Below are 13,833 nucleotides of genomic sequence, written 5' to 3'. Positions count from 1 at the left end.
GCAACGCCCAAGACGTTTTGATTTTTATCTCCAGGGATGGTATATTGCAAAAAGTTTTTTATAAATAAAAATACAGACATTAAGCACTCTTTTACCGTAAAGTCTGTGCTCACGTTGGCCCATTTAATTACGTTGTTCCTGTATAAGCCATGCTCCCTCCTCATGCACTTCCTACCTTTAACCACAGGTGATACACAACCATATCTGTGTATATAAACTGAAGCCCTATTTTTTTTATTTCGTAGTTGTAAATACCGCTTGGATGTAAGTAGGAAGAATATCATCGTATTAGTAAAGAGAAATTACACGTTTTTGGCCCCACTGTACCTGTATTCAGTTATAATTCACATAAACATCCTAGCCCTGCTTTATTTTGGATCAGGTGCAATGAGAACTGTATGTTACTTCATGAGCAAAGGCAAACCCGCCATAGTACAGTAAACACTGTGTTCCACGAACTGTTTTTATGATAGTAGCAGAATGACGCACCACGTGTAATGACCGTTGAGTTACATTATGTTCTCAATAGTTCATTCCCCGAGAAGATAATTGCGTTCCAAGAACGCTTTCCTTTGTAACATAATACTCCTAACACTGCTGACAACACAGCCACTTTAACTGAAACCAGAGCGTCCTCCAGTTAGAGACAATCCTTGGTGACAATTCAAGTGTGAGCATCCATCTATCTGTGGGTCAAAAACAAAGTGAATGACAAAATATGGAGTCCGTGAATGGCATCCACCTGAGGCAGCGTGTTGCCAACACAGCCACTTTGGCTGCGACCAAAACACGCTCCAATTAGAGACGATCCCCGACGATGATTTAAGTGTGAACATGTCCTCCTTAGACAGGGACGTGTCGCATGCACTCAATGTCATTTCTGCAGGGCTCCCTTTGCCGCCTGCCAAAATTTGAGAACTTGCATATTCTATTTTTGAAAATTAGAAGCTCTTTGCTGTGTTCTGGAAGCAGATAAATTGAATATGCTGGTTTGCAACAATCTGAATTGTTGCTATTTTCACAGAATTAGCGCTTCTTGGGAACACATAGAGTTGTTTTGTTTTTTTCAAGGAGATATGTACCAACTTTCAATCTGCTGACCTCTGTCCTCATCCTTCAGCTTTTCTTCCTCAGAGGGATGCCAAGTGGAATGAAATACTGTAAAAAGCTGTCATTGTGATTTGCAATGGTATGGAACTAAATGTCAAACAGTGAGAGAATCATATCAATTGCAGTTCCACATGACTACAGTCACGGCAATAGACCCATTAATCTCAGAGCACTTTTTTTGATTTATTATACATTTTTTAATCCTGCAAAAAAACGTTTCTTATTGAGTGCTGTAGTCAAAATATGTCTGTATATTTTCCTTGACTAAAGTACTAGTGAAACTGGTAGATAATTAAGTCAAATGATGAAATCAAATACATAATGTACCTGAGCTTATGAATGACCTGTCAGGTACCAGGGCAGGAAACAGGAAGCAGAACCCACTCGCGTAACGTTACGAAGTTTATTGGGGAGCAGAGAAAGGAGCGCACACTTGATCTGGAGATCATTGGTCGCGGGGAGTAGATTACTCGGAACGCGGAAGTGGTCAAAATCAAACAGATCGTGGCGAGAGCAAAACAGGAGCAAAAATGGAGATTCACAGGGCTTGGCGAAGAAAGAGCAAAAACACAGAAAAAAACGGAGATTCTCAGAGCTTGACGTGTCAAAACCGAGTTTCGCAGACGCTCCGACAATAGGCGACTCACAGGATAGCGTTTAAGTAGTCACAGGGAGCAATCTGTTATCGAGTTTCAGCTGGTGTCCATGGGCGGGGCCAATTGGGCACCCTCGCAACCTTGGCAGAAGCTGGCGCCACATGGCGGGGGCCAATTGGGCGCCATGGCAACCGTGACATGACCTATATTTCCTGTTGACAATATCTGTGTATTATTTGTTTTTGCAACCTCCATTGCAGCTTGGCTATCCTGGAGGGGGATTACCTCATGTGCAGTCCCTTCTCAAGGTTTCTTCCTTTTCCCATCTTGAGGTTTTTGAGCTTTTCTTTGCCCTCATATTGGTTTTAGATTAGGGGATGGAATAATAATAGACAGTAGCTTGCAATAGTCTGTGGTCTGTGCATCCCTTTAAGACTCCTGGTGATTAAGGGCTGTACAAATAAACATGACTTGACTTCAAATATTTTCGCTCATAAAATAATATTAAAACAACTTGTTTGAAAAAAAGGGAAATTAAACAACCAAGTTTTTGTTTACCTCTTTTTCTTTGGGCAGAGGGGGGGCGTTTTACTCAAGTAATACCCTAATTATAGATATACAGAGGATATCTGTCATACCGTAAAGAAAAACAAACTTCTCTCCCACTTAAATTTTTAGAAACCATAAAAGAACAAAATTATCTTAATGTTACAGGATTTTCCCTCCTTTTTCCCTAATACTTTAAACTTTTTTATTTCAAGTAAAAAAGGAAAATAGCATTTTAAGTATTATTTTGAAAAGTTTATAGCTTAGGAGACATCCAAATTAGAGAGAGAAAACATGGATGAATTTTGAACCTGCAAGGAGAACAGGAGAGGACTGTACAACCTCAAAATGCGAAAATTCCAACCCGCTTTTCTTTTTATTAAACGTCCTCTGTTACAAAAGCAGATCAGCCCTAAAGGATGTGGGGATCAAAAAACTGCAAAAATAGGTGGTCAATATTAAAAATGATTTAAATAGCTCAGGAGGTAGAGGTCGCAGGTTCGATTCCCGGCTCCTCCGTGTTATATGTCGAAGTGTCCTTGGGCAAGACACTGAATCCCTAATGCCCCCAATAAGCAGGTAGGCGCCTTGCATGGCGTGTGAGTGTGTGTGAATGGTTAAGAGTGAAGCACATTGTAAAGCGCTTTGGGAGGTCTTCATTGACTTAAAATGCGCTATATAAATGCAGACCATTTACCATAATAGTCAAAATAATGGACAACAATGAAGTATGATAGTCAAAATTACAAACTGGCATACTATGAAATCTCACTTGCAGGTGTTAAATAGTAAAAAAAAAAATCACACTACATTCTTTATTGTTAAAAAACAAAATTAACTTTTGATTGTTAGTTCAAGAATTGTTAAAAAATAAAAAAGTTTAATTTTGTTACAGTGTTACAGTTTTTTAAATAAATTAATTATTTGTATAAGCATCAATATCAGAAAAAATATATATACTTGAAATAAGCATAATGATCGACCATATATTTGGCTAAAAAGGAAGTACAGTATTTTCTGGTATATAAGGCACACCCGAAAACACCAAATCAGCCAGAAATTGAAATATGCGTATTATAATCCTTTGCGCCTTGACAACATTGGTTATGCCTAATATTATATAATCATCTTAGTGCAATTATTAATCAGTAAATATCTAAAAGTGACCACAATTGCGTAAAAAGGTTACAACGGGAATCAAACCGAAAAAGTGCTGCTCAGGGTGCTGAATCTCAACCCTAGGCCATTGAGTCATTGAGTTTTTATCTTATAATCACACTACTTTTACTCACAGTACTAGTTACAAAGATAACTTTTAGATATAACATTTTGTTTTTCTTTTTTTCGCTCAAACTCAGAATTGTAAGTGACAAATGTTGTTCCATACGTGCGGCACTGTGTTAATATATCTTTAAGGATGACCGAATTACTTTCCACAATGGCTTTCCCTTCATTCACTTCATAATCGCGTGCGCTTCGTAAAGACTTGGGCAACACAATACAGCAATTCAGATGTCCCCCACCCTTTTCTGTAAAAAATAAGATAAGGGGATAAAACCTAATGCCTTTTCATGTTTCGGCCCCAATGGGTCTAGTAAACAGGAAATAGCACTCTACCCTCCGCAATCAGGGTACGATTCCTGTTGCATCTAAGTTTTACATTCATGATCAATCGATTCCTGATGCATCATGATCAGTGATATATTTCAATTGATCATTCATCGACTAATCAATCAATGCACAAAAACGGTAATTTAGTTTAAGTGCATCCTTATTCATTACTGTAGTTGTAATTTGATGATTAGGTGCGGCTTATATTTCAGAAAATAACGTATCTTTCAAGTATTGAAAGTAACCAAATAAAATAACCTTCTTTGTTTGCCAGCTGCCAATACCACTGAGGAAGTGTCGGCCTTGTGCCCCCTTGGCTTTTTCCCTTGTGGAAACCTGAGCACTTGCCTACCTCAATTGCTGCACTGCAACGGGGCTGACGACTGCGGCAACCAAGCGGACGAGGAAAACTGCGGTGAGCTACACTGACATTTTCTGCTCGAAAACTGAACGTATCACATTGATTTAACAGGAATGAACTAAGCTGTGTTGATCCCACCTTACACACACGTCAGGTCTCCTATATGTCAATCCGAGACTCTTCACGCGAGAGGCTCAGATGGTTTTTCTATAGGAACATGATTTGAGGTGTACCAGGGGTTGGATGGGTGGTATATACATCTCCTCTTCAGGGGGTGGCTGTATGGTGTACTTAAAAGTTTATGTTAGGAATTGAACAGGGGAATATTTTCTTCCTCTTCTTTTTCCTCGCCTTATCCCTGATCAACAAGGGGTCGGCTCCCATACACACATGTGCAGTGTTCTCGTTTGCCCGCGTCCCTGCGTCCTAGACGCATCATTTTTGCTGGGAACGCACAGTCTCAAATCAACATGACACAAAAATTGTCATTACCTCCCGATACTTTTTTTTAACAAAGATTTACCGGACTCAACTTTTCGTCAGGCAAATATGCCATTGATGTTTTGGTCTCGCGGTTCGAGATTTCGTCTGCACGCCGATCTCGGCAAACGAGATCTCGTTGCTCCGAGATTACCTCATTGTTGTGGTGGTTGTTGTCAAGTGAAAGAGAAGTATGCCTCTGAAAAAACAGTTAGTATTAGGTGAAAATCAACATAAAATTGGTAATTTCTCTTTAGTGTCAACGGCAATAATTCCGGCACAAAAAAACGGCGGAGATATTCCTCGGAAGATCGCAGAGGGAAGGAAAACACGTGTGTTGAAGCGAATGATTTCGACGAAAGAAAAACAAAAGAATACTCTTAGCAAGAAAAGGACTTTTCAGCCAAAATGGACTAAATTATATTTCTGGTTACGCTATGAGAAGGATGATAATGGATTGGACCCTGAGAAGTCATTACAACTGTGGCGGGACTGCAAACCAAACCTCGAAGATTATACAAAGTGAAAAATCTGAAGTGATAACAGCTTTGTGTTACCAATTAACTGTGATAATTAAAACTACATGAATATATAGACAAATATTTCAGCAATATTATTTTGTATAATGTACAATATTTTTGTAAACTGAAAAATCTGAATTGATAACTGATTTGTATTACAGTGGAACCTCGGTTCTCGACCACAATCCGTTCCAGAACCCTGTTCGAAAACCGATTTGTTCGATCACCGAAATCATTTTTCCCATTAAAAATAATGTAAATCGTTTTAATCCGTTCCAACACCCTGAATGTTTACCTTGAATGTTTAACGTAAACATAAAGCTTACCCAGGCTAATCGTACGTCCGCGTTATCGTAATCTTCCGTACAAAAGATTACGCTAACATGAACGTGTAAAAATTAAAAAATCAGGTCGTTTACAAGTCATTTAGCACCCGGATCTCCACAACAAGTGGTGAGCGTTTCATTGGAAAGGGGGCTCCGTTCCAACACCCTGAATGTTTACCTGAATGTTCAACGTAAACATAATGCTAACCCAGGCTAATCGTACGTTTGCGTTATCGTAATCTTCCGTACGAAAGATTACGCTAACATGAACGTGTAAAAATTAAAAAATGGATAAAGAAAATAATTATGAATAGGATTTCTTACCTTTGTGGTGGTCAGCAGAAGGCGCAGGTGGACGGTGGGGTATTCCCTAGCAAGATCAGACACTCCACCTCCTTCATATTTTGCTATTATTTCTTTCTTAAATGCAATAGTTGTACACACTACTTTTCTTTTTTTCACCTGTAGCAACTTTGCTGCTTGCACTGACTTTCTTCTGAGGCATAATTAGGGGCTAAAACACTTCGTACACCTATGTTAAAAGCGAAAGCAAAAAGAAGCACGTTCGCACGCGATAACAGTTGGTCAAGAAAAGAGCGATCTACACCCGTACGCCGCTCAGCATCGCGCCCTAGTGTACCCACTCACGCATTACCAGCGTTCGAACTCCGATTTTTTGACCGAACAGCGAAGCAAGAATTTCTCGAAATTTTTGGTCGGACTCCGATTTGTTCGAACTGAGAGGCGTTCAAAAACCGAGGTTCCACTGTACCAATAAACTGTGATGATTAAAACTTAATGAATGTATAGATTTATATTAAATATTTGTCGCCGATTTACAATTTCAACCTCGATAACACTAAATTTTGGGGACCCATAGATCTGTGTTGGGACCCATAGATTTTTGAGCATGCGAGTCCCCGGGACCCATCACTTTTCAGAGGTAAAATGAACACTGTATGTGTACGATAGTTCTACCTTACAGACGTGTCACAACACCCGTCAATCAGAGTCCCAAGGTAATAAGAACGAAATTCTAACCCCAAATGCCGAGTGCTAAGCAGGGAGGAAATGGGAACCATTGTTTTAGGCCGTTGGTATGACGCGAACCAGTGACCTCCCAGTCCCGGGGCGGGCGCCTTACCCCAAGGCCACCAAGCTGGTTAATGGAGGGGATATGATTGGGAAAATAACACGTAATAAGTTAAAAAGCAACATCAGCCTGTAACCTCCTTTAAAAAGCGGGTTAGAAATAAATAAGAAAAATTCTAGACATCATAGTGAGTGCCAATCGCCAGTCATTTGTCATTGTTGCAGAGAGAGCACGCACACAATCGTAGACGATGGACAGAACCTGTGATTATGATAGCAAATGTAGCAAGAAATTGGTTGTAAGTGGAAAAACAAATCTCTCCTTTTTTTGGATCCGTCATTACACTTAAATAGAAATTAAAGAGGGTTAGAAAACCAATTGAAAACATTTTAGAAAATGAGTTGATCATCCCCAAACATGTTTTCAATTGAAAGAATAAGAAAGCTGTCCAAAATGTCAATGTAAACATGTGCATATTTTGCAGATTTGACCACAGCCATCTCCCCAGTGCCTTTGTCTGACATGCAGCCCCACATCATTAAGGACTGGCAGAATTGGATGTTTTCTTTAAACAGTCCTGTCTATAAATCTCACCGGAACGGCACCAAACAAAAGTAACAGCATTTTACATTGTCCAATGCATATTCATGACTTATCACTGATCCAAAGTCCATGCTTGCCTTTCATTAGCCCATTCTTTTTTTGTTTAAGCGTCAACAATGGTTTCCTTTTAGCTTTCCTATAAGAGAATCCCATTTCCTTAAGGCAATTTTGCACAGTTCTGTCACATACATTGACTTAAACTTTCTCCTATTCTCTCTTAATTTTTCTTGTTGTGCCTTTTCTGGTTTCAAGACATATGGCCTTTAGTTGTTTGTTTTGATGCCTACATGTCTTCTTTGGCATACCAGTACGCTTAACTTTAACAACCTTCCCATGCGGTTTGTACTTGGACCAAATCTTGGATACAGCTGGCTGTGAACAGCCCACATCTTTGGCAACCATACGAGTCGAGTTACCATCTTCAAGAAGTTTGACAATCCTGTCTTTGGTCTCAAGAGACATCTTTCTTGTTAGAGCCATGATTCTTACCAATCCACTGAGTCCAGGAGGTGTGATAAATGCACTGTTTTTTAACTTCTGACTAACAAGCAGACGTTATCTAAGCCAGGTGCCCAATTGAGGAAAGGAAATTGACTGGGTGAGTCCTTATTTTTCACTCAAAACGCATTCCATTTTTTTCCCCTCAGAATTGAGTGATTCCATATTCATTTCCCTGAACTTTCTCCATAAAGGTAACATTTACTGACCATTGCAAAGTTTTCCCTAATTCATTTTTGTATTTCTCAATGCCAAATTGTTGCACTTTGGAATTACCTTACGGTTGTGATCTGAGAATTACTTTTCCCATGGGTTGTAGATGGTAAAGGGAATTGTAATGAATTTGGTTACATATTTAATTTTTTAATTAAGGGAGACTGAAAGGAAATTCTAGGTATAGGTACCCTGCCTATTTAGGAAGAGTATGCGGTAGGAAGAGAGCTTGTTGGGATGGAAGTGAATAAGAAGGAAAAATGTACCTATATCTCTTTCCCTCTGACATCTGAGCCCATATTGATTTAAGGTAACGAATTCTCAGCAGGAGCAAGAAACTCAGTTTTCTTTGCATAAAATCTCATGCCCGTGAGCGTGTGCTCAACATTGTACGCTGTACTTTTTTTCATACCCTCAGTTTTTAAGCCCTCCCGTCCGTGACCCAAAACTAACTGGCAGAATGTCACAGCTAACACATTATCTTCTGCTGCCTGGTAACAAGAACACAAAATGCTATCGATCAGCTCTATAAGGGCCCATATTTGCCTTGGTTTTCAAGACGTGCACCCGTGTCGGTGCGATGAGTTAAGGCTGCGAGAAAAACGTCATTTTCAACATTTTGCCCCTGGATATTCTTTGTGATTTTTACAACATTGTTAAAGAAAGGCTTCCTACTGTTGAAATAACAAGAATGCTCAGATTGTGCTCCATGGTAGGACTGTGGAGAAGTCTGCTTCCACTAAGCAACATGAAATTTAATCACTACTGTTTTTATTCATGTATTTTTTAGAATAAAAAAAAATCAAAGTTAAGGTGCATGTTCTACATGAAGTTTTACCGATTGTGTAGTCAAAAAATATTGCAGACCACAAAACATTGGGCACAACAAGATATGGGATACGGATGACAGATGAAAAGGTATTTATTAGGTTTCATCTCATCATCACACTATTTTTAGTCACATTACCAGAGACAAATGTTAATTTTGTTGAGCATTTCACACATTGCAATGACAATAAATTCCCTTACAGTATATTCTTCTATTGTATTCTAAGCATTGGAAGTGGCAGATTTCTTGTGATTGTACATGTGAAATTCACAGCCAAATTAACATTTGTCTATGGTAACGTGACTAAAAGTAGTTTGATGATGAAATTAAATCTACTACCTTTTCACATGTCATCTACACCAGTGTTTCTCAACTGGTGGGTCAGGACAAAATATTGCTACGAAGAAGGAAAAAAACAGAGGCTCAATTACACTGCTTTACAGAAGATGGCAATAATGCCCTGCTCGACCTATTCTACCTGTTTAGTAAATTGGCGTGTTTAAGAAGGACCGCAATCTGATTTTGTTGTGATTTTGTTAGTTTTATTTCATTCTTCTTTCCATAATAGTCGGTCCCAAGGAAGTTATTGATTGGAAGGAAAAGTTGAAAACAGTCACAACAACAATTGAGTCCAAGAAGGGAATTATTACGAAATATGAAAATGGTGTACGATTGCCATTGAAGCGCTGGGGGAAGGTACAGTAAGTGGTATGAAAATGTTTGATTTTTAGCGATTTACCATTATATTAATCTCATAATAATTATTGATATTTAGGTACATGCTTTATTAATATTTTGAATTTATTTTAATTTCTGGCTATTTTAAAGCAATTTTCAGGGTTTGCTTGTATGGGATGTAGGCTTATATGCAAGTGTTCATTTGAAAAATTGATTGTTTTTCCTGTTTTGGGACGCAGCTTGTCATTGGGGTGGATGGTGGGTCCCGAAGACAGACCAGTTGAGAACCAGTGATCTACACTATAGTAGTACAATGGTTAGTATTAGGTGCTCTAATACCGCGACCTGGATTCGGTTCGCGTATTATCCAACCGTAAAGTAACTGAGATGAAATGAAACAAACTTTTATACCGATTTTTCATCAAAATATAGGGGTGCATGTTATGCATGAGTGTGCGTTATACTCTGATACATATGGCATGTTCCTGTTTAGTAGACCCACAAATCGAAACCAAGTGCAGAAATGCACAAGAAGTCTGCCAAGTTGGTTTTAATCCTCAATTTCGGAAGAATATACGCTGGCCCTTGAAGTGCACCGATACGACACAACAGCCAGAAGGCAGAGGAAAGAGCGAGCTCCATTTGTCGGTATCTCCGTCGTCGGGTTGTCTGGGGCGCTGCGAATCCATCAACTTGGCAATCAGGATCGCCCCAGAGGGATTGACAACGTACACAGTGACTAGAATTTTCACCTGGGAGAGAAAGAAGAATTAAAGATGAGCCAGACATATAAAAAGCTGCCCATCACGATTATCCACCAGTCCCCAGTATAATGATCAGCACCTCTCAGTTTCTCTTGACCCCAGTACCCTTGGAAAGCAGCATAACAGCATAATTTACCCTGCATGCTATGAGATACACCAGGTCGGTTTACTAGCAGTTAGCTTAGATCATTGGTTCTCAACTTGTTTGACTTCAGGACCCACCATCGAACACTAATAACAAGCTGCGACCCAAATCAAGAAAAAAATTCAACGTGTCAAATTAATGGAATGAAAGTACCGCAAATTCCGGACTATAAGCCGCTACTTTTTTCCCAAACTTTCAACCCTGCGGCTTATCCAGTGATGCGGCCAATTTATGTAATTTTTCTAACGGCCGCCAGCGGCGCTCGAGTACAAAAGGTAAGATTTAGACTGCAACTTCTTAGCTTGTGCTCAAATTAAATTAGCGTAGACATATCCTCATCATGCAAATTGCAATAAAAAAGGCACATGACGCAACTTTCAAGTTAAACGCAATCGAGCAGTCCGATATAGAAGGAAACAGAGCTACCGCACGTAAACTTTACTGAGCGAGCGTGATGCTAGCGTTTTTTTAGGTAAGGGAGCGTGGGACGACGCCTTTGTAACAAAGTCTCTTTCCCATACTGAAGGTAGATGACTTTGATGACGTCGGTTATAAGGAGGAAGATGAGGACGGTTTACGTGCTTAGTACAAGTACGGTATGTTTTTTTAACAGAGTCATTTATTGTATTGAGAGCGTGTTGCTAGTAGCGTTTTGCTACCCTTCACAGGCACGGTTTAGGATGAAAGTTATAATATTATTATCAAAGCTTTGAAAACTCTCACGGTGTACCGTCTTTCGATGTAAATATGTGTAATCATGTATAATATGTATTTGAAACTGTATATTTTTGTAATGCATTTATTTTAGAAACTTATTCTGATATGTTTTGTACGAGCAAATGAGAAAGAAGGGGCGGGGCAAACGCGGGCTGATGGGAAGTGGAGTAAAGGTGAGACGTGTTAGTGGACGCGGCCGACAATAGTGGATATATATTTTTCCCACCCTTACCTTTGGAAATATACACTTTTTTCCTTGGATTACTTTCAACGGGCACCTGGGATCTGCAGGTCTGCATTAAATCTTAAATACCGGTATCATTTTCCGTTCAATTTGCCGGTTGTGTTTTTTGGACTTTATGAGGTATTCGTTAAATTTGAGTTTTAATTGCGTTTTTTCAATGTGGGCGCATGCGGCTAATATACAGGTGCGGCTTGTGTATGTACAAAATCTGTGTATGTAGACAATCGGTTTCCCTCACGAAATGTGGTGGCTGCGGCTTATAATCAGGTGCGCTCTATAGTCCGGAATTTACGGTACTGTATTGTGCAGTAAAAGCAAATATAGTACAATATTTTCCCCTTTTTTATTTAAAAAACAAACAGCAACGCCAAAAGAAATTCAGGTACCGTATGTACTGGCAAGTTAGCCTGCATTGCATACAAGACACCGTTTTTACTTGTGCAATTTTTGGAGCTGAAAAGCTATGTATTTTTGTCGTTGTTGTGCTCTGTAAAGCCCTTTGAGACTTCTTGTGATAAAGGGCTATACAAATAAATGTGATTTTACTTGACTTTTACCTATCTCATTATCCTTAATTTGTTGAAACTATAAAACAGTTTTACGTATTAAGATGAAATTAGTCATGGATGTCGACCTTTACATTGTATCACAAAAAAAAAGTTTCAACATGCCTAAAAAAACTCAGTAATCATTTTTCTTCCGGAGAAAAAGGGCAGTGAAGCGAATTAATCACTCATGTTGAATTTTCACGCCTATGGCTTGTAAGGCTCATTATAGTTTTCAAATGTGATCGATGTGTTGTTTAGGTGGCAGGGCAGCCGAGTGATTAGCGCGTCCGCGTCACCGCTCTGAGGCCATGGGTTCAAATCCAGTGACCAGCCTTCCTGTACGAAGTTTGCATGTTCTCCCCATGCTTGCGTGGACTTTCCTCAAGGCACTTAGGCTTCCTCCCACATTCTAGTTTAATTGGCCTCTCCAAATTGTCCCTGTGTGAATGAGCGAGAGAGTTGTCTGTCTCTGTGTGCCCTGCGACTTGCTGTCAACCAGTTCAGGGTGTCCCCTGCCCACTGCCCGAAGACAGCTGGGATGGGATAATGGATGGATTGATGTATGTTGTTGTTGTTGTTTTTAAATACCACTGACCTTTATTGAATGTTTACGTTGGTAATGATTAACATTTGCAGTGAACGTAGTGTTGTTGTTTTTTTAAATCCTGCAGTTTAAAAACTGTTTATCTCATAGCAAAAAAACAAATGAGGCATATGGGGCCCCAGTGTGTTTATTATTACAATATAATATCACTTTTATTTTTCAGCATTCGAGAATTGAACATGTTTTGATTTCTTGTAGTGGGATCTTTATTTTAAATCTTGAGTGAGTAAAAAATAATGAGTTAATTGTACGAATAATAATATAAAACATTTAAAAAGAAACGGGGAAAAGAGAAAAAAGGAAAAATGAATAAAGATAAAAAAGCAACAACTAAGAATTAAAGGAAATAGTGAAGGACAACAAATTTATAAAAGAAAAAGAGAAAATAGGGAAAGAAAAAGAAACTATAGCCTGAAAAAGAAAACACAAGAGAAAGAAAAGAAGGGTTTGCCAGAAAATCTTGTCTCCCTCATGGTGAGCCTAATGTTCTGTAAAATGAAAATAAATTTCTCGACTTCCTAAGTATCAAAAAATAGCCCAGACATTTACATTATGAATGAATGAAAACTTTATTTTCGAACATAAAAATAAAAACAGGACAAAAACAATGAGTCAACAACAAACACAATCTTTATCATAATAATTAATAAATTTCTTTGCTCTTGGAGGCGCTGAATAATACACACTGTCACTTTAATTGAGGCCTTAGGTGATCACGGAGTCATTTATCATACGTTGCTTGTTTTATTTTCATATTTATTTGTATTAATTTTTTTTCCAAATCTTATTTTGTGTAGGGAACAAAACTATATTTGAGAACAGTGGAATGTTTTATCCGAAAACTAAATTTGGACCAACCTATACGACTGGTGAATTCAAAGGAGCTGTACAGAATTGGAAACTTCTTTGCTTGTTGCTGCCATCTATGTGCTTGAATCAGCATTGCACCCTCTGTCAAGCTCCTTATGTTGCGCGTGCAAATACATGCGCTTCCTAGCAGCTCTCAAACTTAGTCTTTTTTCATCTTTTTAGGGTTTGGATTGGCGTTTCGACTGAACTTGAAAAGGGCATTTTCTTCCATCCATCCATCCATCCGTCCATCCATTATCTGCACCGCTTATCCTCAGTAGGGTCGCGGGGGTACTGGAGCCCATCGCAGCTATCTTCGGCAGTGGGTAGGTGACACCCTGAACTGGTTACCAGCCAATCGCAGGGCATACATGGACAGACAATTCGCTCGCTCATTCACACCTAGGGACAATTTGGACCGGCCAATTAACCTGACATGCATGTTTTTGGAATGTGGGAGGAAACGGGAGTGCCCGGAGGAAACCCACGCAAGCACG

The 13,833-nt window shown here is 39.2% G+C and overlaps 1 protein-coding gene across 1 annotated transcript in view; it reads left to right on the top strand.

The window, feature by feature from the left end:
• Positions 1 to 13,833, top strand: part of rxfp1 (relaxin family peptide receptor 1) — a 92,368-nt gene that overhangs the window by 11,115 nt on the left and 67,420 nt on the right. The window contains exon 2 of the mRNA XM_088343278.1: positions 4,138 to 4,278. Within this exon, the coding sequence (XP_088199404.1) occupies positions 4,138 to 4,278 (141 nt within the window). The remainder of the gene's footprint in view (positions 1 to 4,137; positions 4,279 to 13,833) is intronic.

This window comes from Urocampus carinirostris, chromosome 9 (assembly GCF_059441175.1).
Source record: "Urocampus carinirostris isolate Australia breed hairy pipefish chromosome 9, RoL_Ucar_1.0, whole genome shotgun sequence".
In the NCBI taxonomy this organism is placed as follows: domain Eukaryota; kingdom Metazoa; phylum Chordata; class Actinopteri; order Syngnathiformes; family Syngnathidae; genus Urocampus; species Urocampus carinirostris.
This window is presented reverse-complemented; position numbering and strand designations above follow the sequence as displayed.